Source organism: Salvia splendens, chromosome 16 (assembly GCF_004379255.2).
Source record: "Salvia splendens isolate huo1 chromosome 16, SspV2, whole genome shotgun sequence".
In the NCBI taxonomy this organism is placed as follows: Eukaryota; Viridiplantae; Streptophyta; class Magnoliopsida; order Lamiales; family Lamiaceae; genus Salvia; species Salvia splendens.
The window spans coordinates 15771822-15799588 of NC_056047.1; the positions used below are offsets into that span (position 1 = coordinate 15771822).

The 27767-nt window shown below is 36.9% G+C and overlaps 4 protein-coding genes and 1 non-coding gene across 7 annotated transcripts; 2 read left to right on the forward strand and 3 right to left on the reverse strand.

Moving 5' to 3' along the window:
- The first annotated feature begins 864 nt into the window (after window positions 1-864).
- Window positions 865-4527, forward strand: LOC121769824 (BTB/POZ domain-containing protein POB1-like). The gene is made up of 6 exons (XM_042166587.1): window positions 865-1259; window positions 2094-2264; window positions 2482-2600; window positions 2689-2752; window positions 3044-3323; window positions 3579-4527. Exons 1-6 carry the CDS (start codon window positions 1058-1060, stop codon window positions 4390-4392), a joined length of 1650 nt encoding a protein of 549 aa, XP_042022521.1. The 5' UTR covers window positions 865-1057; the 3' UTR covers window positions 4393-4527.
- A 1601-nt stretch (window positions 4528-6128) lies between these two features.
- On the reverse strand, window positions 6129-7958 carry LOC121772673 (6-phosphogluconate dehydrogenase, decarboxylating 3, chloroplastic-like). The gene has a single exon (XM_042169864.1). It carries the CDS (start codon window positions 7764-7766, stop codon window positions 6300-6302), a length of 1467 nt encoding a protein of 488 aa, XP_042025798.1. The 5' UTR covers window positions 7767-7958; the 3' UTR covers window positions 6129-6299.
- Window positions 7959-9636: 1678 nt separating this feature from the next.
- On the forward strand, window positions 9637-10948 carry LOC121771504. The gene is made up of 3 exons (XM_042168298.1): window positions 9637-9678; window positions 9787-9975; window positions 10372-10948. The coding sequence occupies exon 3, from the start codon at window positions 10393-10395 to the stop codon at window positions 10945-10947; it is 555 nt and encodes a 184-aa protein (XP_042024232.1). The 5' UTR covers window positions 9637-9678; window positions 9787-9975; window positions 10372-10392; the 3' UTR covers window position 10948.
- Window positions 10949-11365: 417 nt separating this feature from the next.
- On the reverse strand, window positions 11366-13669 carry LOC121770586 (putative nuclease HARBI1). Of its 3 annotated transcripts, XR_006043767.1 has the most exons (5): window positions 13514-13669; window positions 12549-13083; window positions 12239-12417; window positions 11703-12148; window positions 11366-11605 (listed from the first exon to the last, which is right to left on the reverse strand). XR_006043767.1 is itself a non-coding variant. In XM_042167327.1 (4 exons), exons 2-4 carry the CDS (start codon window positions 12474-12476, stop codon window positions 11585-11587), a joined length of 705 nt encoding a protein of 234 aa, XP_042023261.1. In that variant the 5' UTR covers window positions 12477-13078; window positions 13514-13669; the 3' UTR covers window positions 11366-11584. The 3 variants fall into 3 exon arrangements, 2 of the variants coding, with proteins under 2 accessions (XP_042023261.1, XP_042023260.1); XM_042167327.1 differs by having other exon boundaries at window positions 12239-13078; XM_042167326.1 differs by having other exon boundaries at window positions 12239-13083.
- Window positions 13670-15668: 1999 nt separating this feature from the next.
- TRNAM-CAU lies at window positions 15669-15740 on the reverse strand. The gene has a single exon. It is a non-coding gene; the product is annotated as a tRNA-Met (tRNA).
- Between the last annotated feature and the right edge of the window lie 12027 nt (window positions 15741-27767).

Below are 27767 nucleotides of genomic sequence, written 5' to 3' on the forward strand. Positions count from 1 at the left end.
CTCTTTTTGCGCAGAAGCAGGAGGCTGCTCGCAAGGATGTGGAGAGAGCGTTCGGGGTTCTCCAAGCTCGCTTCAACATTGTCAAAGCCCCGGCTCGTACGTGGTTTATGGAGAGTATGGTCGACATCATATATACGTGCATAATCTTGCACAACATGACTGTCCAAGACGAAGGACCTGAGGCGGGAAACTGGTTCGACCCTGAAGCCCCCGGAAGCTCTACCGCAAGTAGTCCGCCTCGCAGTGAAGTGCATCCGTCTATACAAGAACGGTTGTCTATTCGAGTAAGGACACGTGACTCTACCGCCCACATCCAACTCCAAGATGATCTAATTGAGCACATTTGGGCAAAATTTGGCAACTGGTAGACGCACATAGTTGTCGTTCTTCTGCTTCTTTGAGCTTTAAAGATTTTGAATTTAGTGAGAGTGTGCGGAAGAAATTAAATTATGTATTTTTCATTTTTTAGGATTTTTTATTATGTTTTTTTTTTAGAATTTTATGTTGTAAATTTATTTTATTTAATAAAATGTGTTTTTATTAATTGAATTTGTTGGAAATAAAATAAAAAATGAAAATGAATGAATAGTAATTTAAGAGATGGTTAAGAGACGGATAAGAGATGGAGGGTTGTAGGTTCTGTCCCTTAGTTAAGAGATGGAGTAAAAAGTAAGGAGAGCCAAGAATAGTAATTTAAGAGACGTTTAAGGGACGGATAAGAGACAACGTTGCAGATGGCCTTATTCAACTCTAGGGATATCAATCAGGCCAGCCCATCAGGTCTCGGGTTAATCCTATTCGGGTTGCGGGTCAATCTGGTTGTGATTTTTCCGAGCTAATCAACCCTTTTCAATTCAACAAGCCCCGATTTAATTTTACAAAATTGGAAGAATATTTTGCTCTACACTCCAAATCAGCTGAAAACCCCAGTAAATCCTAGAACAAACACCCTGTAATCCCCTTCAAATTTTAGTTCATCCCCCCTGTGCACATTAAAAAGCGGGATTTTCGGGTTAGAAAGTTGCATTTTTTTTTCCTGTCAGAAGCAGCTATTTTAATGGCGGCGGCCGCCTGTTCGCCTGAATCCCCGCCTACCGACTACGGGTTTGCCTTTGACGAGGCCAATTTCTCGGATAGGGTTATGCGCATCGAGATCTTACCCGATTTACCGCGATCCAAACCCGACCCGGATGAGAACGACGGTGATTGGGCCCCCAGCCGGAAGCGTCGCCGCGATGACCCCCTGTCTAATTCAAATGGTGCTGAAATACTCTTTTTTTTATACCTAAATTTATGAACGTTTGTGTATTGAGCTCAACGTTTGTAATTTTGTTGGTTCCACTTTCTTTGTAACTGAGGTTATTCTCTGTTTTATTTGCCATTTTCCATAGTTTTGTGGATTTTAGGATGTTTTTTCTGGAATTGTTTTTCTTCTATGCATTTCACTTTGAAGGGGGATTTATTATTATCCAGTACATGAAGAGGGCATTTAATTTTGAGTTAATCAGGATTAGTGTTTGAGGATTAGCTTCAAGGGGAATATGTCATATAGTTTTGGGCTAAGTAGTTGTATTTGGAGATCAAACATCGGGGAGCCTTGAAGTTCACGTGCTTATTGTATTACCCCTCGGCTTTAAATTTTGATGTCTTGATAATTGTTTTGAGAGTTATTAGTGTAAGAGGGGAAACTCTTTTTTTGGTATGATCAATGTGGTGTGGTTTAAGGGTTTCCTTTTTCTGAGCATTGGCATTTTAGTTTTCATAGTTGTATTGATGAGTAATGAACATGTGAGTCTTCATTACCATCTGAGCGCTCTCCTAGCCTTCTTGGACAACTGTGAGGCTAGGCTATCCAAACTACAATATCTGATTTATGAATTTGGTTGTTTTGAATGAGAATCTGAGGTATTAGTGGAATGATATTTTGATTACTTTAGGCATGAAGATGTACTTTCGTATACTTCCTTTTTGTAGATTGGTCCTCCTAGAGAGACAAGAAGTTATCTTATAAAAGCTTGTGACTTTACACATTCATTGTGAATATGTCTGCCCGCTAATGTCTACGCTTTGTTATTTGTGTTTGGAATGTATAGACCTGGCAGAACAAAGTGAAGTACAGGTCTTGAATAGCAGTATGCCTGATTTGGAAGATGGTGTTACTTATGAAAATCAAGAGGAAGCTGTTCCAATGATTGAAGAGTTACCTGTGGTTGAAGAAATGACTCTGAACCAACCCAATGGGACTGATTCCTGCTGCCTTGCAGGTGCTTATGGATCTAACTTGCTTTTTTAGAAATTTGTTTCCTAATTATCTCAAATCTCAGACCCGAGTTTTTTCATCTAGAGCAGTAGCACATGATTTGGATGCTTGCCGTACCTTAATTACTCAACTGGACTTGGTTTTGTTACATTGTTTTTTGGGATTTGATTGTTGGAAAGTATGTTTTTTTGTGTAAAAAGTTCAATTTCATATTCTCACAGGTCCTGAAGTTACTAAGGACAGTGAGCCATCATCTAGCACGGAATATTTACCAGTTCAAGTTAGGACTGTACACATTAGCTCTCCGATCTTGGCTGCAAGGAGTCCCTTCTTTTATAAGGTAAGTTTTTTTAATAGGGTTTCTTTTGTTACTTTTCCCAGCTCTTTATTGATTTCTCTCTCTTAATGTTCTATGTTGTGTTCTCAAGTTGTTTTCAAATGGAATGAGGGAGTCGGAGCAGCGACATGTAACTTTACGAATTCAAGTCTCAGGTAAGCATTAGCTGCACACCTGTGTTGAATCAGTTTGTGAATCAATCAGTTTCCTTTAGAGTTTTCTTTAGAGAATGGCTGATATTCTTTGTTGCAATTCGGTCTAATTTCATCTCTCATATTTTGGGCTACTGTCATTTCTAGGAAAATATTTATTAGCATTGCCTATACAAATATATTATGGATTTCTGCATGCATGTTAACATACCCTCGTGTGTGTATGTGTGCGTGTGTGTCCTTATCTGAATAATAGTTTTATTGAGATTGTTTGGTTGCTGCTTTGGTGAGCAGAGGAAGCTGCCCTCATGGATTTGCTAAACTTCATGTATAGCAATACGTTACAAAGAACTACACCAACTGCATTATTGGATGTATTGATGGCGGCTGATAAATACGAGGTTGCATCATGTATGAGATATTGCAGCCGATTACTGCGCAGCTTGCCAATGACTTGTCAATCAGCCCTGCTTTACTTGGATCTTCCTTCAACTGTTTTAATGGCTGATACAGTTCAGCAACTAAGGGATGCTGCCAAACAGTTTCTTGCTGCCCACTTCAAGGACTTAATCAAGTAAGCAATATTATATCTTACTGTCAGATGAGGAATATACATCAGCAATTGACAGTAAACTGTTTTGATTGATTGCTTCATTTTGCCCATTTTCAGTTTGAACCAATTGAAGAACAAATTATTACATATTTCCTTCTCTGATATACATATATTGTTTAAAGTCAGACAAAAGTCCATTGTATCTTAAAATTTGTTATGTTCACTTTGTCATCATGTTTCACTGCTTCAGTGATGTGATTTCTGTTCTTGTTTTAGGTATCAGGAAGAGGTTATAAGACTGCCTTTAGCTGGTTTCGAGGCAGTTTTATCTAGTGATGATTTGCAGGTGCCCTCAGAGGATGCCATTTATGATATTGTGTTGAAGTGGGCCCGAGTACATTACTCAAAGCTGGAGGAACGACGAGAGGTCTTGAGCAACCGTCTAATACGTTTGATTCGTTTTTCATGTATGACTAGCAGAAAGCTAAGGAAAGTCCTAATTTGTGGTGACATTGACCCCATATTGGCATCCAAAGTCGTTCTTGAGGCTCTCTTTTTCAAGGCTGAAACTCCTCATCGGCAGCGCTCTCTTGTGGCAGAGGATGCCAATGCTTCATACCATCGACTCGTGGAGAGGTCATATAAATACCGGTCAGTAAAGGTGGTTGAATTCGAATCACCTAGGAAGCAGTGCATAGTCTACCTGGATCTCAAGCGAGATGAATGTGCGCAGCTCTTTCCCTCTGGCCGGATCCACTCACAGGCTTTTCACTTGGGTGGGCAAGGGTTTTTCTTGTCAGGGCATTGCAACATGGATCAGAATGGCTCTTTCCACTGCTTTGGCCTATTTCTGGGTATGCAAGAGAAGGGTTCAGTTTCCATCACCGTAGACTATGAGTTTGCAGCAAGAATGAAGCCCTCGGAGGATTTTGAGAGCAAGTACAAAGGGAAGTACATGTTCTTGGGAGGAAAGGCCGTGGGCTACCGCAACCTATTCACGACGCCGTGGACTGCGTTCATGGCCGACGACAGCCCTTACTTCATCAATGGCATTCTGCATCTTAGGGCGGAGCTCACAATCAATAAATAACATATGCAAGGTTTGGTGTAACATTTTGCTAATGAAACTCAGCCCATGATGTAAATATTCATCGGTGTCTAAGAAATTCTGTTTTATGTGCAGCGGTTTGCTTGAGAATTAATCAAAGCTCTCAACTTTACCCTACACTAATTTTCATTTCTATAGAACAACAGCTAATTTGCCAATTCACACTATTGTTTGTTCGCTGCAGTTTTAGTCATCCATTATTTTGTACAAGAATTTGTGTGAGACGGTCCTATGGGCCATGATTTGCAAGAACAACGCGTCACCCTGCAGCCTCTTAACCGTAACCCAGTTCCGTTCCTTCTTCCAAGTTCAAGATTTTTGGAATACTTGTTTAAGATGAATGCGTTAATCTTGTTGGTTTTCTTGATTCACCGGAATTAGGAAGTTATTGCATTTATGAATCATGTTGAGGTGTTTTTTGGTTAGGCTTGAAGGAGACTTGTGTTTGAGTGGGTTTGGAAGAATTTGGATGCAATGCAAGGATATTGTATGTACTTCACAGAGTGATCGGAGAAGACTTGTTACATTTCTCCTCTTCATCAAGCTACATATATAAGTTTCATTTTATGGATCTTAATTACAAGATGAATGTCGATATTTATAACTGGAACCAATCCATATAAATGGGTGAATGCACTATCTATCAGTTAAATGCATATGACTACTGCTAAAAAAAAGGAAAATATCAATACATCCTGATCAATCTGCTGCACATTTTAGGGTCTAGAAAATGAGGTTTAGATAAACTTCAAAGTGCAGTAAAAAAGAGGAAACAACAGCATGCGGTAACACCTCACTTCTATCATCACAATTCACAAACCTCTATCATCACAATTTACAAACCTCTACTTGGGTCCATCTTTTACTTAAGGTTAACTTCGTCACCATCAAAATAATATAGTACTCCATATCTAAAGCCATCAAACAAATTCAGACAAATTGAACTCCCTCATGGGACAAGAAGAAAAGCAATCTCTGTTTCATCTCGTTTTTGCACTTGATCCACTGCTTAGCTGATTCTCTGGAGTCATGAGTCAGCAGAGACAGCACTCGGACGAGCTCTACGACACTAGGCTCCCCAAATATCTAACTGGGATGAAGGTTTCTGTGGTAGGACTCAGAGGCAGAACTATGAAGAAGGGGGGCAATTTTAGCAGCTTCCCCATCTGACTAAAGACACTTCTCGTGCCATATGTGAAGAGAATCATTGTTGTTTACTGCAATCTGGGCAACTACTCATATTCATACTACAGCTTATCAGGTTAAACACTCTTCACCCCAGTTGTTGGTTTTCTGGTCTATGATGCATCCTATTTGAGCAGCAAGAACTGCTAAAGAGTCGAGCTCAGCACCAACGGAAAGACTACATCTATTGCATTTAACAGTTTATCAGGCAACAAGGGAGCAAAATGTGCTGCATATGGGGCTTTTGGGAATGTGTTCCTAAGTGATCCGAATTCACCTAATGGAGTAAATGTTACAGCAAAAGGCCATTTCTCCACAGTTAATACAATCAAGGGATCAGTCTATCAAATATGCCCAAGTATGAACAATGCATGTTTTGAATTGGGATTTTTTAGAACATAGTAGACTGATTATTTACACTGTACATATGAATCAACTATCCTATACAGATATCTTTAACAGAAGCAGAAGATACAACCGCATAAAACAGGTCAAGGAAGAACTAAACAAATCAATGCAATCAAGAAGATCACTTCAAATAAGGCATGCTTCTCTTATTAACTGCATATGCAACAAACAATGCAAAGCTACAAAATATTTTTGTCAACAACAAATTCTCATCAGAGGATACAACTTAAATTCAAGCTTAATGCCTCAAGAAAACCATAGGAATAACAACCAAACCTCACACAAGGCCTTCTCCACTAGACTCTGGCTTTACGAGCAAGCTTGGACCACTCAGTGTGATATGCTCCCGGGCGATCAACCCTCTCATAGGTATGCGCCCCAAAGTAGTCCCTCTGTGCCTGCACAAGGTTAGCAGGGAGCCTCCCGCGCCTATAGGTATCAAAATACTGCAAACTAGCTGACATTCCAGGAACACTAACCCCCTTCTGAATCGCCAACCCCACAACTCGCCTCCAAGCCGCCTGCCTCTGCACCATCTCCCTAGCAAACTCCGGGTCTACCAACAAATTAGCTAGCCCTGGATTCCTCTGATAAGCCTGCTTGATCCTGTCCAAGAACACGGCCCTAATGATGCACCCGCCTTTCCAAATCCGTGCCAGCTCCCCCAAATTTAATCCCCACCCCTTCTCCAAACTCTTGGCCCTCAACAGATTCATCCCTTGCGCGTAACTGCAAATCTTGGATGCATACAGAGCCTGCCTAACATCATCAACCAACTTCTTCTTATCCACGCCCCCCACATTGTTGATCTCCTCCGTCAACCCTTCCTTTCTGAAAATCTCAGAGGCAGCCTCTCTCTCATCCTTCAATCCGCTCATATACCTGCTGTCCAACGAAGCAGCAATCGTGGGAGCTGCAATGGACAGCTCGGCTGCCTGCTGCACGGTCCACTTCCCAGTTCCCTTCATCCCCGTCTTATCGAGAATCTTATCCACCAAATGCCCCTTCCCGGATTCATGATCCTCCACCTTAAAGATGTCGGATGTGATCTCAATCAGAAAGCTCTCCAGCTCACCGCGATTCCACTCCCCAAAAATCTCGGCGAGCTCATCATTTCCTAAACCCCCAACATTCTTCAACACATCATACGCCTCGGAAATGAGTTGCATATCGCCATACTCGATCCCATTATGGACCATCTTCACGAAATTGCCGGAACCCCCTTCACCGATGTATGTGACGCAGGGGCCATCGTCTACCTGAGCCGCGACCTTGTCTAAAATATTGTGAATATTCAAGTAAGCACGGTGAGAGCCACCAGGCATCAGAGAGGGACCATATCTGGCGCCTTCCTCGCCACCGGAGACGCCCATGCCGAGGTAGAGCAGGCCATTGGCAGATGCATCGACCATGCGGCGCTCGGTGTTCTCATACCACTCGTTTCCCCCATCGATGATGGTGTCGCCAGGCTCCATGTAGGCGGAGAGCGCGGCGATTGTCTGATCGACCGGCGCACCCGCCTTGACGAGGATGATAACAGAGCGAGGCTTCTGGAGGGAGAGGACGAAATCCTTGGGGTTGTAGTGGCCGGTGAGCGGCAATTGGCCCTCGCGGTGGGCGCGATCTAGGGTTTCGTCGACCTTGGAAGTAGTGCGATTGTAAACAGAGATGGGAAACCCTTTCTCGGCAATGTTTAGGGCCAAGTTCTGCCCCATGACTGCCAAACCAGCGAGACCGATTTGCGATAGCGTGGCTGACTCCATTTGTCGGAATTTGGTGGTGGTGGTGCCGCCGGCGAAATCGAAGAGAATCTAGATTTTGGGGGAAAGTCAAGTTTAAGCTATGGAGTAAGTGAGATAGGAGTATATAAATTGAGAAGAGCCGCCGGAGTGAGGGCCGAAATGACGCAAATGCCCTCGGGGGGGGGGGGTGTTGAACATGGGCGGACCCGTCGAGGGAGTGAAAGGTTGGGGGTGAGAAGCGATTATATCTATGCGGACCCATGAAACGGCATCGTTTCCTTGGTTGGGACCTGAACCAATTAAAAGCTCCAGATGTGAAATACCCACCCTATCAGAGGTTTCAAGTGTCACTTTCCTTTTGATTCTTATTCCGTATTAAATGATTTTTCTTAATCTTTATTATAACAACATAAATTTTATTGTTCTAATTTTAAATTGTTAGAGTTAGTGTTAATTTAAATCAAAGTATATATCGACGGTTGACATTGTGAGGTTGGGCCGCGTAAGCCAGGACGGACCATAAAAAAAGTATGCAATGTCCTTAAAAATTAATTTCATTAGGGGGTGTTTGGTAGGAATGTTAAGTTATCATGAGATAATTAATTATGATGGGCTTTAAGATAAGAATTAAGATTAAATCTAAGATAATTTATCAAGTATTCTTGTTTGGTAACAATGATAAAAATTAGGATAAATACATAAAATGACTAATTTAACCTAATTAAATTAATCTTATCCCAAATTTGTCCCTAGCACCCATTTCATCATTCATTTCTTCCCCATTTTCTCTTAAACCCAAAAGAGTAGGGCTTCTCTCTCCGATCCGGCTTCTCTCCAATCCAGCGCCTCTTTCCAATCCAGCGCCTCTTCTCCACCCATTTCTCTTGTTGCAACATCTCTTCTCCGCTCATTCCTCTGCATCTCTTGAGATAGCTTCCGTCGATTACTTTTTTGAATTACTTTTGGTTTCGGAAAAATTGGTTGGGAAAAGTCGTAGGAACTGCAATGTTATTAGTCACTGTGTGTTGCGAGAGCTTAGATTTTCTGTTTTTACCAATTTATTAGGGTTGAATTTGACAATTTTGATATTTTCCCCTTTTCTGGTTAATTTTGATATTTTCCTCTTTTCTGGTTGGAGCTGCAGCTGCTAATTTTCTAGTCCCATCCAATTAGGCTTTCAAATCAATGCTTATGATTCTGATAAGGTTTCTCCACATGAAGACTAACACCAACCATTTCGGCTTTTCACTTTTGAGGCTTCATTTTGGTTGATTTTAGCTCTAAGTCATGTAATTGTTTTCTTTGACCTTGTATGATTATATGAAAAAATTACGGATAATTTATATTTTACTTGGATAGATTGGATCAATTATTATGCAGCTGTGACTTAGATCTAATTAGGATAGATGAAGTATGTATACAAGGAAACTTTTGTTGAATTCATTGTAATAGGAGAATTTAGGTTCCAAATTGATGCCGATCTGGGTTTAAAATTTGAGTTGTGGGTACCACAACACCTCTAAAGAGGCGGCTTGTACCCGAGTTCATGTTGCGATTAGCCCGCAGAGTCAGCCCATTCTGACTATTAATTTCACCAAATTTATAAGTGTGGAGTTGAACCTATTGTACGTTAGAAGCCTTGTATATAGACCTGTGTCTGTGAACTGTGATGGACTAACATTAGCATATTCTTGTGGCATTTGTTGTTGAAATACAGTGTAACATTATTGATTGAGAGAATCGAGGCAATTTGTTGTTTGTTGTTAGTTTGGCATAAAACAGTGTATTTGGGGATGCTATTGAAAATTAATTGCATTCATAATATACCTAACTCTGTTATTTTTTATTTTTTATTTTTTATTTTCTGTTATAGGGTGAGTGAAAGCCATGGGTGATGCAAGGGGGTATTCTTCCTTCTCCAACTTAAATTCTGGTATAACATTTATGAAATGAATAACATTTATGAAATCAATACTAATGTCAATATAAAATTATACATTATTGTTTCTGATAATTGCATTCCTTTCTAAATCAATCGCAGGTAGTGTTGATCCTGCTCTTTTGAAACCTGTTAAAATCGAAAAGGGAAGGCGCGCTTGGTCTGTCCGGGAAGAAGAAATATTTCTATCTTCGCTGAAGGAACTTGTCGCAATTGGATGGAAGACGGACAACGGATTTAAAGGGGGGTATGGAAAGAAGCTTGAGATAGCCATGCAACGTGAGTTCCCAGGTACAGACATCAGGGAAAAACCTCATATTAATTCGAAGTTGACAACGTGGAAGAAAAACTACTCCTCATTGGTAAATATGTTGAGCTTGAGAGGTGCTGGATTTAACGCTAGAGGAGACTTTTTAATAGACCTCAGCAATGACCAGTGGGAACATGTTATGAATGTAATTTTCATAACATGAAGCATTAGATTCTGATGATTTTTACTGACATTAAAACACCATTTTTTCTTGATTTGTTGATGCCTCTAACTGTATAGGGAGTAATACACTTGTTGATTTGTTGTTCATAGATGCAAAAAACTGATGGTGTATCATCCTAGTCTTAGAATTAGTTGCTACTGAAAATGTTACTCCTATGCACTTGCAATAACAAGTTTACTCGTCTTCATTTCAGGTTGATACTAATGCAAGATCTATGAGGAATAAGCCATGGCCATACTTCGACGAATGGAAGATAATTTTTGGAAAAGACAGGGCCAATGGAGATAGTGCTGAGGGCATAAAAAAAGCAGTGAATGAGTTAGATGCACAGGAGGCCATGGGAAATACAAATACTTCTGGAGAGCATAGTATCAACGTGGACAAGGATGATATCACGGGGGAGGAGAATGATACTGTTTCAGTCTTCCAGGAGAAGGGAACAAAGGGTTTAAAGCAGAGTGGTCGGAAAAGAAAGGGAGATGATTCGACAGATCCTACCTTCCACCTGCTTAGTAAGATGCACGCTGACACAACTGAAAGTTTGAAGAGTGTGTCATCAAGGATAGGGTACGAGATTGACCTAAGCAACAAACGAACAAATATTGTCAAGATTTTGGGAGGCATACCAGGTCTAGCCCAAAGAGATAAATTTGAGGCAATTCGCATCCTACTTGAGAAACAGGAGCATCTTGATGTTGTCTTTGCCTTGCCTGAATTTGAACTCCTCGACTACATTACCTACATTCTCGATGTTTTTCAGAATAAATGAACTTGATTTGTAATCATTGTTTAATAGGCAGACTTTAGCTTTGACTATTGACTAAATGAGCTTAGGTTGTGTACTGCAGAAAGTGTACCAAAGTGTTTCTCAGAAAATTAATTACCAAGGTTTATGTTTCTTTTGCTTTTCTTTGTGAATCTATATTTTTCCTTCACCTGTTGATTGATGTATTTTACAGATGCACTAGCAAATGCTTAAGCCTAAAACCTATCTTGGTCTACCCATTCTGTCCAAAGCCTCAATTTTGCTTTCTGAATATGTGATATACTGAGCAAAATCAAGATTGTCTTTTTTCTTTCTTTCTGCCTTGACAGTGTTGATTTTGGCTATAAAAATTCCTATAAAAAGTTAGAACCCCACCAAGTGACAAGAAACAAACATTGAATTACGCAGGGATTCAAATCCATAACACATGAACAAAACACTTGATTATACTAAAAAAAGTCGATTGTCAACAAGGACAAATGTAGTAGTAATGCATCAAAGTAAGACATAACTAAATTCTCACTTGCCAAACATAAAACACAAAAGAGTCAAGCTATGGTACTAGAAACCTATAACCATGACATTTCAACTATAAAATAGAAACCAAGCTCTGGTACTTTGGCCATTCTTGTGGTAGTCTTCACATCCCGCCTTCATTATACTGACAAAAAGAGAGAGAGAGTAATTGTGTGGATTAATGTAGTTTCCCATAAAATATCTAATAAAATTATGCGAAAATTATATGATGTTTGTCTCACATTTAGCCACATTGCTTGTGCAATTTCATCGCGCTTCTGATTCCATTCCACAGTTGATTCAAAGATATCTACAAAATCCGCATGCCCGCCATCGTCCTCGTAGTCCAAGTGAGGCATTTCTATTTCTATTTGTTCTTCAATGGGATCTATCTCCATCTCATTACGAATAAAATTATGCAATAGGAAACACGCCATGATAATCCGATTTTGAACCTTTATCGGATAATAACTCGCTGATCTTAATATTCCCCATCGCATCTTCATTATACCGAAGGCACGCTCAATAACGTTGCGTGCTCTTGAATGCCTCATGTTGAACAATTCACGCGCATTCTGAGGTCTCTGATTCTCATGACCCCATTCTTTCAAATGGTATCTCACTCCCTTGTATGGTGCTAGGAAGCCTTCGGAATTGGCGTATCCACCATCACACAAATAATAGTTTCCTATAAAAAATTTTAGAAGAATTAAACAAATGGTCAGTTTAACGATTTTCAACATAAAAAACCAAACACAAACTTAAACAGATGGTTAACCTCTCGGTACTCTAAGGCCATCCTCTCTGTTGATCGCGTCCCTTAATACCCTTGAGTCTGCGGCTGATCCCTCCCACCCGGGTAAAAAATATGTAAACTTTAAATTTGTATCACAAACTGCCAACGTATTGGTAGCAATATGGCCCTTCCGTGTCCTGTATCTCGGCTTATCCTCATTACTAACAAGTACATTAATGTAGGTTCCATCCAATAAACCAAGACAATCATATGAAGGCATTAGCAACCACAATATAAAAAATACTAATCACTCCAAAGCATATACAAACCACATAATCATATTATGATTTACCTTAAACCACTTCCACCGTTGGTCTGTGCAATCTGCCTGTATCGGATTCGGTTTTACCAACAAAATATCATGCAATTTCAAAATAGAGTGCAAAACTTTATGGACATATTGTGATACAGTTTGTCCAGACCTCAAAAAATCAAAACGAACGATCCTATTTTTTTGTGATGAGCAATAATGGCTAAGAAAATGGCTACCTGCTCTTCCACATTTACATATCTTCCATCATGTAGCAACCCTACTTGGCGTAGCAATGAACATAACTTACCAAATGTATTTCTGTTCATTCTGAAGTTTGACATGCAATCAATATCAGTAATACCCACTAATCGATTCATGTGTTCTACTTGGTTAGGCATTCTGTCAACCATTGAATACCGAAGAATTGATGTGCTACGCTTTCGTTTCCTTTTCCTCCGTCTCTCGATGACAAGTAGTTTGATTAGAAACATATGAATCAGCCGATATAGTTCGATTATCGCCTCTATAATTAGGTAAGTAGGGGAGTGGGCATCAACGTCACCCGGCATCTATCCTATTTGTGAAAATAAAGCTATATCAAATCCATATAAAAGAAAGTAAGACAAGATAAATAAGCACTCACAGCCAGGGTACGAGATATCAAAATTATTTTGATGTCAAGTTCAATTATTTGTTCAGCTGAAATTTGAAATTATGCATATGAACAATACATGCATTTCCAATCATGTACAAACATAACTTAGAGCACGATTATAACATATTATTCAGAAGTGGGAGTAGCTAAGCCCTATTTCAAAATCCATTTATTCAATCTTTTTATTAATACAGATAGCCACAGATTTCCATAGCAGAGATTTAGGAAAAATGATCTGTCAAAATACTAAATCAAAAGTAAAAACAGGAATACACCATAAATAAAGAAGATAAACACGCTATGAATAAATCTTCAAAAAAAGCAAAATTTGTATCAATATTTGCAATACCGGCAATATTCTGTCACAGTCAAGGAAGGAAATCACAGTCTACAAGGTGGCACGTCGGCGAGCTGACGTTCTAATCCGTCGAGGTGAGTTAATCGGCGGCGCCGTCGGAGAGAGCTTTCCCGGAAATTAGGGCTAGAAGAATTGGGGATTTTTCATAAATTAGGGCTACAAAATCGGATAAGAGAGATGAAAGAGGAGGGTATTTTAGTAATTTTATATTTTAACTTGGTGATGGATATGGGCCTGATAAATTATCACACCTCTTTGGGCCTGATAACATAGATGAGAAAATGAACTAATTTATTTCGGGCCGAGATGGGCCTAAGTCTTATATAGATAATTTATCTTACCTACCAAACACTCATATAAATCAAGATAAATCAAGATAACTCATCTATCAAGGGCTTATCTTAGCTACCAAACACCCCCTTAATGTATATTTCCCTATGATAACAATTAACAACTACTACTTGTTCTCTCTTATCTACCATATTTTATTAATTCTATCTTCAATTTTATGTCGTGTAAATAGCATGTGGAGTACTTCCATCTTACAATAGTGTGATAGCATGTGGTCAACACTTCTATAACTAAGTACAAATATTTTGAATGGAGATAACATAATAAATGGCATAAGTAAGGTCACGCATATAATTACCTAATTTGAACTTAGCCCAATCTAATTCACAGACTAATATCAATATTGGTTGATGCCTAAATTATAGATGCGTGTATTTGTCCTTATATTAATGTATATTAATGAAACATCCATCCCATCGCATACAACAATTAAGTTTGATTTCTCTTATAAAAGGTATTCATAAAATAGTGTAAGATTTTACATGTTTATAAAATAATTAAAATTTCAGTACAGAGAAAATAATTTATTTAAGCAAAAATTGATATTTTAAACTCCATTAACTTAATAATTAATGTTGATTTAATCCTTCTAATACTATTTTTCATTTAATAGTAAATAAGTGTATGTATTTCGATTTTTAATAAGCAACTTTTTTCTATAATACTTATTTTGTTCTGTACATAAAATATTTAACTAGTTTTTGTCTTTATTTAAGACTGTCAACCATCTTTCTCTTTATACGATAAGTCGATAACAGACTTACTAATATCTCTTTAAATTTTGTCTTATCCAAGAAATGTGCCATTTATGAGTCAGGAATTAATTCATTGGCTGGAAACAAAATTCCTAATTGCTTTAGTCGAAATATTGCGATTTGATTCTTTCTATCTTTGTTTTCATTTAATATGATAATACTATATTTACTTACCGGCTCTATACAAAGTTACACTAATTTGAGCTATGTTTTAGGATGTTTTAATTCTAGATCCTTTTGATATTTCTATCGATTGTCGCTTCATAGTGCAAAACGTACACAATTAACTTTAGGATTTTGAGTCTGTTAGTGGTTTCATAGTGCAAAACGTACACAATTTACTTTAGGATTTTGAGTCTGTTAGTGGTTTGTCATTTCAATAGAGAATGTAATTTTGCATCTAACTTTTTATCGTATTTTTTTATAATTTTGTTAGAGGAGTTCTTGTTTTAGGAACTCCACTGACAAGTCTAAACAGTTGGTTGTTTTATGATAAAATAAATATTTCTTATATACATTAGACGCTACCCACATTTTATACAAAAAGAAATAGTTATACTCCATTTTAATCACTAATCAGCTAGTCATATAGCAATAGAATTTGAGCAAATTGAATAATACTAACAATCTTGAAACTCCACAACTGTTAAAAGTCATAAATCAAAACCCAATTAATCCGAAAAGTTTTGCTAAAGGGAAGTTTTGAAACATGTTGATGAAGGGAAGGGAAGGGAAGTTTTGCTGCTCAACTTGGGCATCAGGTTGTCACCATGCCTTGAATTTAGGTCATTTTAATTAGATTTTGAAAATTAAGATATTAAAAAGGACGGGGTAAGGTTTCTCCTATCTATCATGGAGTAGTTAAATAAAAAAGATTTAAAAAAATTAAATCAATAAAGGGAATGTATTTTCTTGGGGAGTTACAGTAATTTTTAAACGAGACACAAATAAAATAAAAAACCCAACAACACAAACCAAAAAAGCCCAAGAATTCAAAATAAACCAGAAAAAAGTTAAATCAGTTGGAAGCTACTCCGTAGTATCAGAGCCAGGTTTCGATCCTGGGACCTGTGGGTTATGGGCCCACCACGCTTCCGCTGCGCCACTCTGATTTGTTGAATATGTATAAAAATATTATTTATTAATAATTTATATATATTGTGTTTAAATTGAAATTGTGCGTATAACATTACCAAGTTATAATAGGAACATATTTGGTACTCCTATTCCTTAATGAGAATGGATTGTGCAAACATCTATGTTCAACTTAATTTGAACAAAACAAACATGACCATAATGTATATTTGTTATTACTGTGCAAACATCTATGTTCGCCTTGGATATCATATACTATATCGTTTGTATATGGTATAAAATGCTCAAGCTAAAATTTTTAGACGAGCGAGCGATAGAGAGGCGGTTTAGAATATAATACATTAAAAATAAGCAAGTGTTTTTTTATCAAAAATTGTACACAAATAAGAAACCTAAAACAAAAACACACATCATGACGTTATCAGCCAATCCTCATCCACCACATAGTAGTGGTCTCACCGTAGATATTGAAACTGCATACTATATATACATATATCACTTTGCAGGTTGATCATGAGTAAAATATGACTAAATACATCTTTATTTATTATCAGTTCAAACTATAACTATTTCACCCTCCTACTATAAATTAATACACTTTAGTACCATATTTGCACCAATTCTAAATTTCGGCCTTAGATGAAAGTCTAAAATCTGGCTGAGTACTATGCAAAAGAAAATCGAATTTGCATGGAATCTACAAATGAAAACATTTGTGAAATATTTTTAAAGTTGAATATAATTGCAGTTAGTATAAATCATCAATTATGAATTAGATAGACTTAAAAATGGAAGCTGGAGTATATAGAGCACTGTAGCGACAGAGCGTTTGGGCTTTCCCCACATAATGCGACCCAATGATCTTGGGCCGCCCCAGGCCCACTCACATCTGCAATTTATTACTACACCCTTCCACTTCTTTGCATTTGGAAATAATCATAGGAAGTTAATTAAAACAAATAATGAAATATTTTTTGTAAATAATCCTTGTGTGATTAAGTAACTATATTACATAAAATGAAAATTAATTAAAATTTACCTTTATTTGTTAAATCAGTTTAGCAAATATTTGAAGTATTATAAGCTATGATCAGTTGCTTGGGGTTGGGGATTAAGAAACGTAATGCTGATGTTTATTCCCAACATATATCTTAGTTAGTGGTTTTAGTCAACTTGATGGCGCATAAATTCTCAAAAGTAATATTTTCGTGTGCTTTACAATATGATTCTCTCACATCACTTCCAACATGGAATTTATAAGGCAATTGCATGAATAAAACTCCATGATTTAATATTTAATTTTCAAATTTTAAAGATTGATCAAAATTTATGATTTAAATGACTATTTACCTTATAAAATAGTCATTTAAATCACAAAAAGATACTAATAATACGTGAAAGAATAAACATAGTAAAACCGTATTCGTGCCAAAAAAAAATAAGCAGCAGTTTTAAAGTATAATTGTCAAAAGGTATATATGTTCCGTACTACTCCCTCCGTCCACAAAAAATAGATCACATTTACCATTTTTTGCCGTCCACAAAAAATAGAGCACATTCATTTATGAAAAGTTTTCAACAAAATAACAACCTTACACATCATTTTATTTACCACTTATGCCACTACTTCTTTCTTATTTTTTCTCCTCTCTCTTACTTTTTTCTCCTTCTCTCTTACTTTTTTCCCTTCTCTCTTACTTTACTAATTATGCTTTTTCCCTTCTCTCTTACTTTACCAATTCTACATTAAAACACGTGTCATACACCAATTGCTCTATTTTTTGTGGACGAAGGGAGTATTATTCTTATTAGGTTAAAACTACAAAATAAAAGAAAATTACAAAATTAAAATCCAAAATCCAGAATTTCAATCTAAATAAAAAGTTCTTTAAATAATATGGTTAAAAGCACATCATGAAATAATATGACAAGATTCGAAATGGAATTAATTGAAAAAAGTAGTACTAATAATGTTTGATTAAAGGGTAATGGTCCCGTAAATGAAAAGGATTGGATGCTCATTAGTTCTTTCCTTATGGATAGTTGATTGTATTTCTAGATTAAAACTCGATTATAGAGAAATTTGTGAGAATGGTGAATTCGCTTTCGAGTTGTTTCTTTGGGTGAAATAATTGATGAAGCATGTTATAATAATTAGCTGTTTTAAGTCCTTCATAGCACTAATGAAAATTATTGTAGCATGTGCCCCATATATAAATTATACTCCCTCCCTCCGTCCTTTTAATTTGTGATGCCATGAGTCTTAAGAAATATAATTGAAAATGAGTTAAAAAAGTTATTGAAGAGTGGGTCATACTTTTGTGTGTTAGTTTTATAATAAAATGTGAGTTATAATGAGTTAATGGAATATGAGGTCCACTACCAAAAATGGTAAAAAAGTGGAATGTGACCAATTTTATGGTACAGATGAAAATGAAAAAATGTGATAAAATTTAAGAGACAGAGTGAGTACTAGTTTTTATAACAATTCAGTCCTATACATAGGGAAGTGATAAATAAAAGCTCTATATATTGTACAAACTCAAAACTCCCGTGTTGATAAAATACAAACTATATATATTGTACAACTCAAAACTCCTCAATGCAGTGTCAACACAATGTCAACATTTTGTAAAATTTCAATATTTTGATGTCAACACAGCATCAACTGTTGACATTGTGTTGACATTCTTGTTAAGGTTATTTTGTCATTTGTTGACATTTTCTAATGATCCATATCACAATTTAGAGTTTATACAATATTTGGAGTTTACATTTGATCACGTCCCATATATTATATATATATATATATACTAATTAGATGAATGTAGAGAGGAATTAATTGGTGGGTAAAAAGAGGACGTTAGGTGGTGAACGGAAGTTCTTGATGTGGAGTGTCTTTCTCGAAGTAGATCATTGTCGGAAGGTATAGTAAAAAGGTTATAGAGACATTATATGTACCCTTGTTTATTTTGACAGAAACATTATTACCTCTTTCGAATAATTATCGACCAAACACAATAAAATCTTGGTACCATCTTAACTGGTAAATTCATTGTCAATACCTAAACTCCTTAGCTTGCAATTATTGGACCCAATTTGTACAGTCTCACTTTTTTGCTTTTTTTTACTTACGCTTTATATATAGATATGTTATACTTGATCATATATATATATATATATATAGAGGATTGTATTCAAATCCTTTTCACCTATTTAATCCAATCTCCTTCTTAATCTCCACCGTGTATTTAAGCTGATCCAATGGATTAAATAATTTAATATAATTATCAGATTGCATGCTTTGTTAACGTGATAAGGGTAAAATAGATATTCTATATTGTAGTTAGTTATGGAATGAGGCGTGATTTCCTCCGTCGAGGATTATTGCAGTTTCTCAGTAAATTTGTTCCTGATTTAGTTTAATTCTTTATCCTTAATTCTTTCTCTTTATCAGCATACTGCAAATCGCCGATTATTGGTTTTGAACAGCTTTATTGTATCTACATCTTACGCATACGGTTCCTCCCCGCAATTTCGATTATCAATGGAAGAAGGTAATACTGCAATTGTCGCCTATGTGTATTGATTTGGTTGCTGTCAATTTTTATTTGTAATTCAGTCGAATGCCCCAATCGTCTTAGATCAGCAAATTTGTGTTTCCTGTTGTTGTGCTTCTGTATTGGTTTATTGAAACATTTTTGACGTTTCATGGTTTTGTTGTTGCTCCTCCGTTTCTTCGTTCTCCCGATCCTGCCTCAGCAAAACGCCATCGTCTAGAGGAAACCACTCCGCCGGCGCAAAGAGATTCGTGAGATTCTATCCGGTCAGCGTGATTGTCGACGACGATCGCCGCCACAAATCACTACAATCAGAAATCAGCAACAAATCATCACCAAATCGCGACGTTTCCACGAAGAATCACAACAACATGAACAGCATCAGAAGCGTGATCAACGAAGAGCTCATGGCCCCCGTCATGGATCAAAACCGCCGCGTCGAGGAGGTGGCGAGGGACATGTATGTATGTCCGCGAATTGGAGCCATTCGTATAGTGTCTGGTTTAATATTGAATTCATAGTTGGACGATATTATAAATGTAATGTTTAAGGATGATTATATAATGCATTCTTTGTGTTTGGTAATGTATAGTATACTTCATATAATGCAGTTATAATAGTTATAATACAAACAATGTAACAATTGATACCTTTACACTTTGACTATATAAAACATAAGAAAAAACAATTCATGCATATAGGAAAATAATTCATTAACATATGAACGTAATGCAGAGATTAAATGAGGTAATGAATAAACAAATTTTCCATTTGGCTGTTGACAATTAAAAACAGAAATGAACATAATGCATGCACATAGGCATATAATGTAAGCACATCGGCTAATAATGAAGAGCTTATACCAAGTAATGAACAAACAAATATTCGATCAACTCCTTGACAATATAAAAAAACTTTGACATGATGCATGATACATGACATATAATGAATACAAATATACAAATTAATGAACAAAATCATTTACTTAATGAGCATAAAACTTCTGTCTCCGCTATTTCAACAATGACCAACAGCAATTCATGCATATAAGAAAATAATTCATTAACATATGAACGTAATGCAGAGATTATGTGAGGTAATGAATAAACAAATATTCCATTTGGTTGTTGACAATTAAAAATAGAAATGAACATAATGCATGCACATAGGCAAATAATGTAATCACATCGCCTAATAATGAACAGCTTATACCAAGTAATGAACAAACAAATATTCGATCAACTCCTTGACAATATTATAATTTAAGTTGTACCGTGTGTCGTTGTTTGCCGAACGTTTCTTGTTTGCCCTAAGGGTTTGACAAGCCTAGGGGCTAGGGTGTAGTATGTTCTAAGTCTAAAAAACGTTATCCAAATACACGAGCTGGAGTAATTCGTCTGGGGTTGCACATGCATAACGCGTGGGTATATTTTAAAACAGATATACATAATGTACATATTGTGTAGTATAATGCGTAGTTTAGTTTCTGTAACGCATTGTTTGTGGTATGTACTGAACATTTATCCTTACCCGTTTAGTTTAGGTTCTATAATGAACATTGTTTGTGGTATGTAATGAACATTTATCCTAGCCCCTAGTTTAGGTTGTGCCGTGATTCGATGTTTTACCCACGTTTCTTGTTTTCCCTAAGGGTTTAACAAGCCTAGGGGCTAGGGTGTAGTATGTGCTAAGTCTAAAAAACGTTGTCCAAATACACGAGCTGCAGTAATTCCTCGGAGGTTGCACATGCATAGCGCGTAGGCATTTTTTAAAACAGATATACATAATGTACATATTATGTAGTGTAATGTGTGGTTTTAGTTTCTGTAATGCATTATTTATGATATGTAATGAACATATATCCAGCCCCGTTTCATTTAAGGTGTGCCGTGTTTCGATGTTTGGCGCACGTTCCTTATTTTCCCTAAGGGTTTAACAAGCTTAGGGGCTAGGGTCTAGTACGTACAACAGCAACCACGTGATGTATAAAACAAGATAAATAATGCATTCAAATAGCCAAATAATGTACAGAATCAATCAAGTAATGAACATACACATAATGCATTCATTCTTAGGCTCATGTACAATAGCAATCTAATGATGTATAAAACATGATAAATAATGCATAGAAATAGCTAAATAATGTACAAATGTTGCATTCACTGTTAGACTCATGTACAAGTTCTGTGACGGCTTCCTTCTGTCGTGGAGTTAAACTCTTTATACAATTCAGAAACTCGGTAGGGGTTCGTTGAAATTACAGATGGTCGACGTTCCTACCCCTTGGTTTCTTATCCTCCGTCTCTTCCAGAGCTGTACTAGTCCCGGCCTCTGATACTCGCTCCCAGAATTTCTGGGCAATTCCTACTGGCAGTCACATGATGCATAAAACAGGATAAATAATGCATTCAAATAGCCAAATGATGAACAAAATCACTCAAGTAATGAACAGATAAAAATATTTCATTCACTCTTAGACTCATGTACAACAGCAGTCAAATGATGCATAAAACAAGATAAATAATGCATAGAAATAGCTACATAATGTACAGATTCAGGCTAGTTATGAACATTTTCCAGTTAATGTTTGACAGTTTAAAACAGAAATCAACATAATGCATTAACATAGTCAAATAATGCAATCACATAAACAAATAATGTAATCACATATTCAAATAATGCAATCCTAACACTGGCATGATGCATGATGCAAGATATATATAGAATACAAATTAACAAACAAACTAATTTTATTAATGACAAATACACCTCTGCATCCACTATCTCCACAATGACCACCCTCTGAAAATAATGCAGTGTTTATATGAATTAATGAATAAACAAATATCACATTTGTTATCTGCCAATTTTAAACAGAAATGACCATAATGCATTCACATATTAAAATAATGTAGTCACATTTGTAAAATAATGAATAGATGTTGACATGTAATGAACAAACACATTTTCAATTTACTCTTTCAAAATCTAAAACCACATCAATAACATTCACAATGTACACATATAGGAAAAATAATGCATTGACATATTAAAATAATGCATAGACTATATGATTAAATGAATATACAAATATTACATTCGTTATCTGACACTTTAAAAGAGACATGAGCAAACTACATTCACATATGAAAATAATGTAGTCACATTGGCAGATAATGAAGAGTTTATATCAAGTAATGAACAAACTGATTTTGTACACCATTTATCATAACATGGAATGCAAATATACATGTTACTCCTATTCTTGGATAAATTCAAACTCCAGTTGTATGATGCAGAGTACATGATATTTGGATGGAAAACAAAATACACATATAATGTGCATATCCATTACAGTTGTGAACAAGCCAACATTGAATTATTTTATACAATTAAAATCAACCACCATACGAATAATGGATACGATATTTGAATTAATTCACACAATTACAAAAATAATGTGGGATTACAATCCAAACATACAAAGCAATTCGAATTGCACAAAAAACTAGGAGCTCGCCCTCTAGCTGGGATTGCTTAGAATTGGTGGGTCGTCCTCGTTTTGTCATTTTAAGATCTACGCAGAAATTCAACCAAACAAAAGGGGGTTAGACTCTATTAACAAATACGGCCGATTGGTGGTAATCGGGTGCATTGTGGTATGGGAGTTGCGTTACTAGCGAATATTGGAAAAGGGTTGTTCAAACTCGAAAATTGAAGCAGTCCATTAACAATCGGAAAACCCTACCTCTTCTTAGAACGCGGTGGAGTATTGTTCAGCACAGCGAGGAAGAATGAAAATCGACTGAAAAACCGGTTGAACTTCAGAATTATCGCCGAAAACAACCCTTTTGGCGGCTAGGGTTTTGCTGTTTGGATGGAATTTGAGAACGTTTATGGAGAGAGAAGTGGGAGTAAATACGGTTTATGATGAATGAGGCGGTAGATGGAAAGCTGTGGGTGTATCCCGCTAAACTCGCAGCTCCTCGTATTCTTCAGATTTGAGATAATAAAATTACTAATTCACCCTCATAATGCACGAAATAAACCAAATAATGAACTACGGAATGCTTAACTAATCATCAAATCCGGGTCGTTCATCTAGCAGATCCAATGATCCAAATCAAATTGGAACTTAAATCTAATGATAGAAAAGGACTTTAACATGACCCTATATATATATATATATACTCTGAAATGGATTTCAAATTTTGAGTATCAATAAATGCACCGAAATATACTGCATCCTAAGAGGTTATAAGTCTATGCATGCATAAATTAAAGACCAAAAAAATGTCTTTTGTACATTCAATCATTTTGGTCATTTCATTATACTATAATACTCCATCCATCTCAAGATTAGCGAAGCGCTTCTTTTTCGCACTCGTTTTGAAAAAATAATATTATACAATAGTTAAAATGGAGAAAAATTAGATGAAGAGGGAGAATAATGTAGAGAAAAGTCTTTTTTTACATTATTCTCTCTCTTATTTTACATTTTCTCCACTTTAATTATTTTATACTCGTATTATTTTTCCAAAACGAGTGCAAAAAATAAGCACCTCACTTATGTTGAGTTGAGACGTAGGGAGTAATATTTAAAATTTTAAATATGAACAGGTAAGGCTGTTCCTAAGAATTCAAGTTGAAAAGCAATAGAATCTTAAATACAAAACTATTAGAAATATTCAAGATTTATTAAAGAGCTAGAAATCTATTGGCATGCTAAATATTCTAATTTTAAAATAAGATACTAGTATTCTTCGAAGGTGACTTGCATGAACCATGAGGCATAATTTCTCGATTGAATATGAACTCTTAGATGTTGATTAAATATTTCTCTTGAGTGTGCAAATGGAGATTAATTCATCAAATCTAAAACTAAATATAAAACAATTAAAAACACATACATAATCAATTAGAGATAAAGAATACGGAATCTGCAATTAATTTCAATACTTAACTCGCCGAAATCTGGTAATAAAATCCTATATCGAGCCGGTTCAAAAAAATCGAAGAAATAATTAATTTTGTATTTTACGTATATATATGTTTTTTTTATATTTTCCTTTTTTTATGCAATCTTTATTTCAGTCCAATTAAGCCAATCATTGTTGTCTCGTGCATGATTTGGGCATCCAGAATAAGATAATTTTCCAAAACTTCACACTAAACTGGAAGTTTGAAAAGAGAAGACTTTTGTGGTACCTTGGCACATGGGTGTAGACAACTGGAACGATGTTAGAGGCTGGCGAGGTTTTGAAAGTAAAGGGAACTAGATGGCTGAAGACATTGGATGTACGCTCTTTTATGACTTTGTTGTTATTCTTCTTTCTTTCTTTTTCCCTCTAATGCTTTTGTTGTTATGTTATTGGTGTCTTGTTCTTAGTTGAGCGAGTGGTGTGGTAGGGATGGCTTGGGGTCGGGCTATTGATGGCTCGTAGTGTTTCTTTGCTTAGCTTGCTGATTTTTTAGGTTAAGTGGAAGATATGTGGGGATTTGCATAGGTTTTTTGTGTGTGTCTTTTGTTGTTGCTTGATCGTTTGTTTGTTAACGACTATTTTACTCGTTGCACCTCAGCATGATCATTTCTTTTGTATAATAAAAGGTAATCATATCGTACCGGTGGTTTGTTTTTCTATGACTTGAGAGAAAACATAAAGCATATATGTGTACGTACCACTCTTCCGACATTTACTCAACTTTGTTTGATTTGATTTTGGTTGTATACTAAAATCTAAAATGAAGGGCAATTAGTTTCAATAATACTTCAAAATCAATCTCATTTTTGGTTGTTGAGTAAAGTATATGATCATATATTCCGGCATCCCACAAATGACTATATAATTTTACTTTTTCAAGTTAAATTACTTCGAGACCCATAGCCGAATGCTTTGAAGGTCATATTAACAAGGTTTACTAACAAGGCTTGAACTATGAGTAAAAATCACATAATATGGTATATTAAAAGATTATACCTTTTTACGGGAGTCAAAACTGTTTATAGTTGATAAGGTAACAGGATGAAGATGGGTATGTGGCGAAAATTATAAACAATATAGTAGTAATACATTAGAAAAAGTGTAGAGATCTATATTTATGGATGAGATATATAGATGGACGTGGTTGAGAATTGGACACTGAAAAAATTAAAGGCAAGGACACTGACTCAAAACATTATCATTCATATTTTAATTGCATCGAATTAAACCTAGGCTGGCTGCCACGTTCATGCAGAATTAACATTCCCATGAATAAGCCTACTCAAATGAGTATTTCGTGCATATCGTTTCCACCTGTCTTCATCTAATTTTTCGGTTTGGTTGAGGAGATAATTGTTAAGTCTAATTTTAATTGATTGGTAGTATTATTTTATGGAACATACAGTACTAAAAAAAATTACTCCATATTTTAATAGGACCTAAGAAATTACTTTTATAGGTTTAATATCCCAATTGTAATACAATAATTTAAATAATCTCACAAAGATATAAATAATTTATTTATGTTTAGATAGCACTACAAATATTTAAATAATTTGTTTTTAAATAATATATAAAAATCTAATAATATTACTAAAAATCACAACATAAGTACAGACATTCAAATTACAAATTTGGTACCCTAACTCACTCCTAAAGTTAAGCTAAATGGATAAAATTTACCGCTCAAGGATTGAAGGAGTAGTAAAAATTAGAACTTAATTTAGGATTCACTAATTTTTTTCACAAAACGTATAATTTTGTAAATGTTGATATTAAAAAAGTGCAACTCACCATTTTCTGAATACCATTTTTATACTACTATTTTTCACTCTTTTAATAATTAATCATTTTAATTAAAAATAAATTAAAAAGAAAGAAGAAAGGTTGTTAGAGTCAAAGATACAAATGAGAAATTAGCAGGTAATTAGACTGACGAAATTAACGGTGCGTCCTTTCCTTTTCACGTGGCTGCCCTTCTTGGATTCTGAGAAAGCAAATTTGTGTGACCCAAACCAAAACGGTACCATCAGATACGGCGGCTGCTTCTTACTTTTATTAACACAATATTTTATTCTAATTAACTTCTAAGCTGGAACTTGTTAAGAGATAAGGCCATCCGCAATGGGGCGGACGATGGCACGCATCGTCCGCGCCTGCCCCATTGCGGGTGCGTGACATAGGCCGCGGACGATGCCCATCGTCCGCGCCATCGTCTGCTCCATTACGGCCTACGCGGACGATAGGCCATCTTCCGCGCCATCGTCCGGCCCACTGTGGGCTACGCGGACGATCGACGCGGACGATGTCACGCGGTTTCGTTTTTTTATAAATAGAGTTCATTTGTAATTTCATTTCACGATTTCACTTTCGAAACTTATTACATTTACATAATTACTACGAAATGGATTCAAGTCCCAATAGTCCTATGTTTAGCGAAGAGGCGCGTTGGCCGGGTATAAAACCCGGCGAATATCGTTCGTTCGACGCCGACACCCAGTACGATCCCGATTTTAGTACGGAATCGTACGGGTTGTCTGACATGGAGCCGTCTCCAAACCGACGAAGCGCTCCCTCCCGCCGTGACACCGCAGCGGCCGATCCCGAACCCACCGCGACCGCTTCCGCCCCAGCCAAAAAGAAGCGGAACCGGCAGCGGGCGCAGAAGTTGCCGTCTCCCGGAAATTGCGATGAGTACGCCCTCGGCCGTACGAACTACACCGACGACGAAACCCTCATTTTGGCCCGGTGTTGGGTAGATATATCGGAAGACCCGATTTTCGCGAGCAACCAAAGGCAGGTCGCGTACTGGGAACGCATCGCCGACCTCTACAATGAGGCTAAGTCGCCGACCGCGTACAAGCGCAAACGTGAGCAACTCCGTAAGCACTGGGATCAAGTGAAGAAGCAAGTGAACTTGTACGCGGCGGAGTTCGAGAAGTTCACGCGGGCACAGGGGAGCGGCGAGAGCTTGAGCGACGTGCGAGCTAAAGCGCTGTTGTCGTATAGGTCGATGTACGACGACTTCAAGCACGAGGCCATCTGGGCGCTCTTGAGGGACAAACAGAAGTTCCAAGGTGGAATTTTGCACACTGGTGCGCCGAAGAGGACGAAGACCACCGAAGCTGGTAATTACACGAGCAGCGGCAGCGGCAATCACCCGGTTGACCTCAACCAGACGTACGTGGATGAAGGGAGTTCCGGCACACCGGTGTCCTCCCGGCGTCAAGGCTGCGAATGCCAAGGGGAAGGCGGCCGCGACCTCATCCTCGACCGCTGCAAACCCATCTTCATTCCCGGAAACGCTCCCGACCCAGACGGCCACCGCGTTTGAGTCGTTGGCAACAGCGTCGATGGCGAGGACGTTATTGCAGACGCACAAGGCCCTCAAGAAGTGTACCGACCCCGACAAAGCCGAATATCTCTGGGCGTTAATCGATGAGCTGCGTCGGAAGTTGGGAATTGCACCGACTTAGTTGTTTTTTTTTGTAAGTTGAATGGT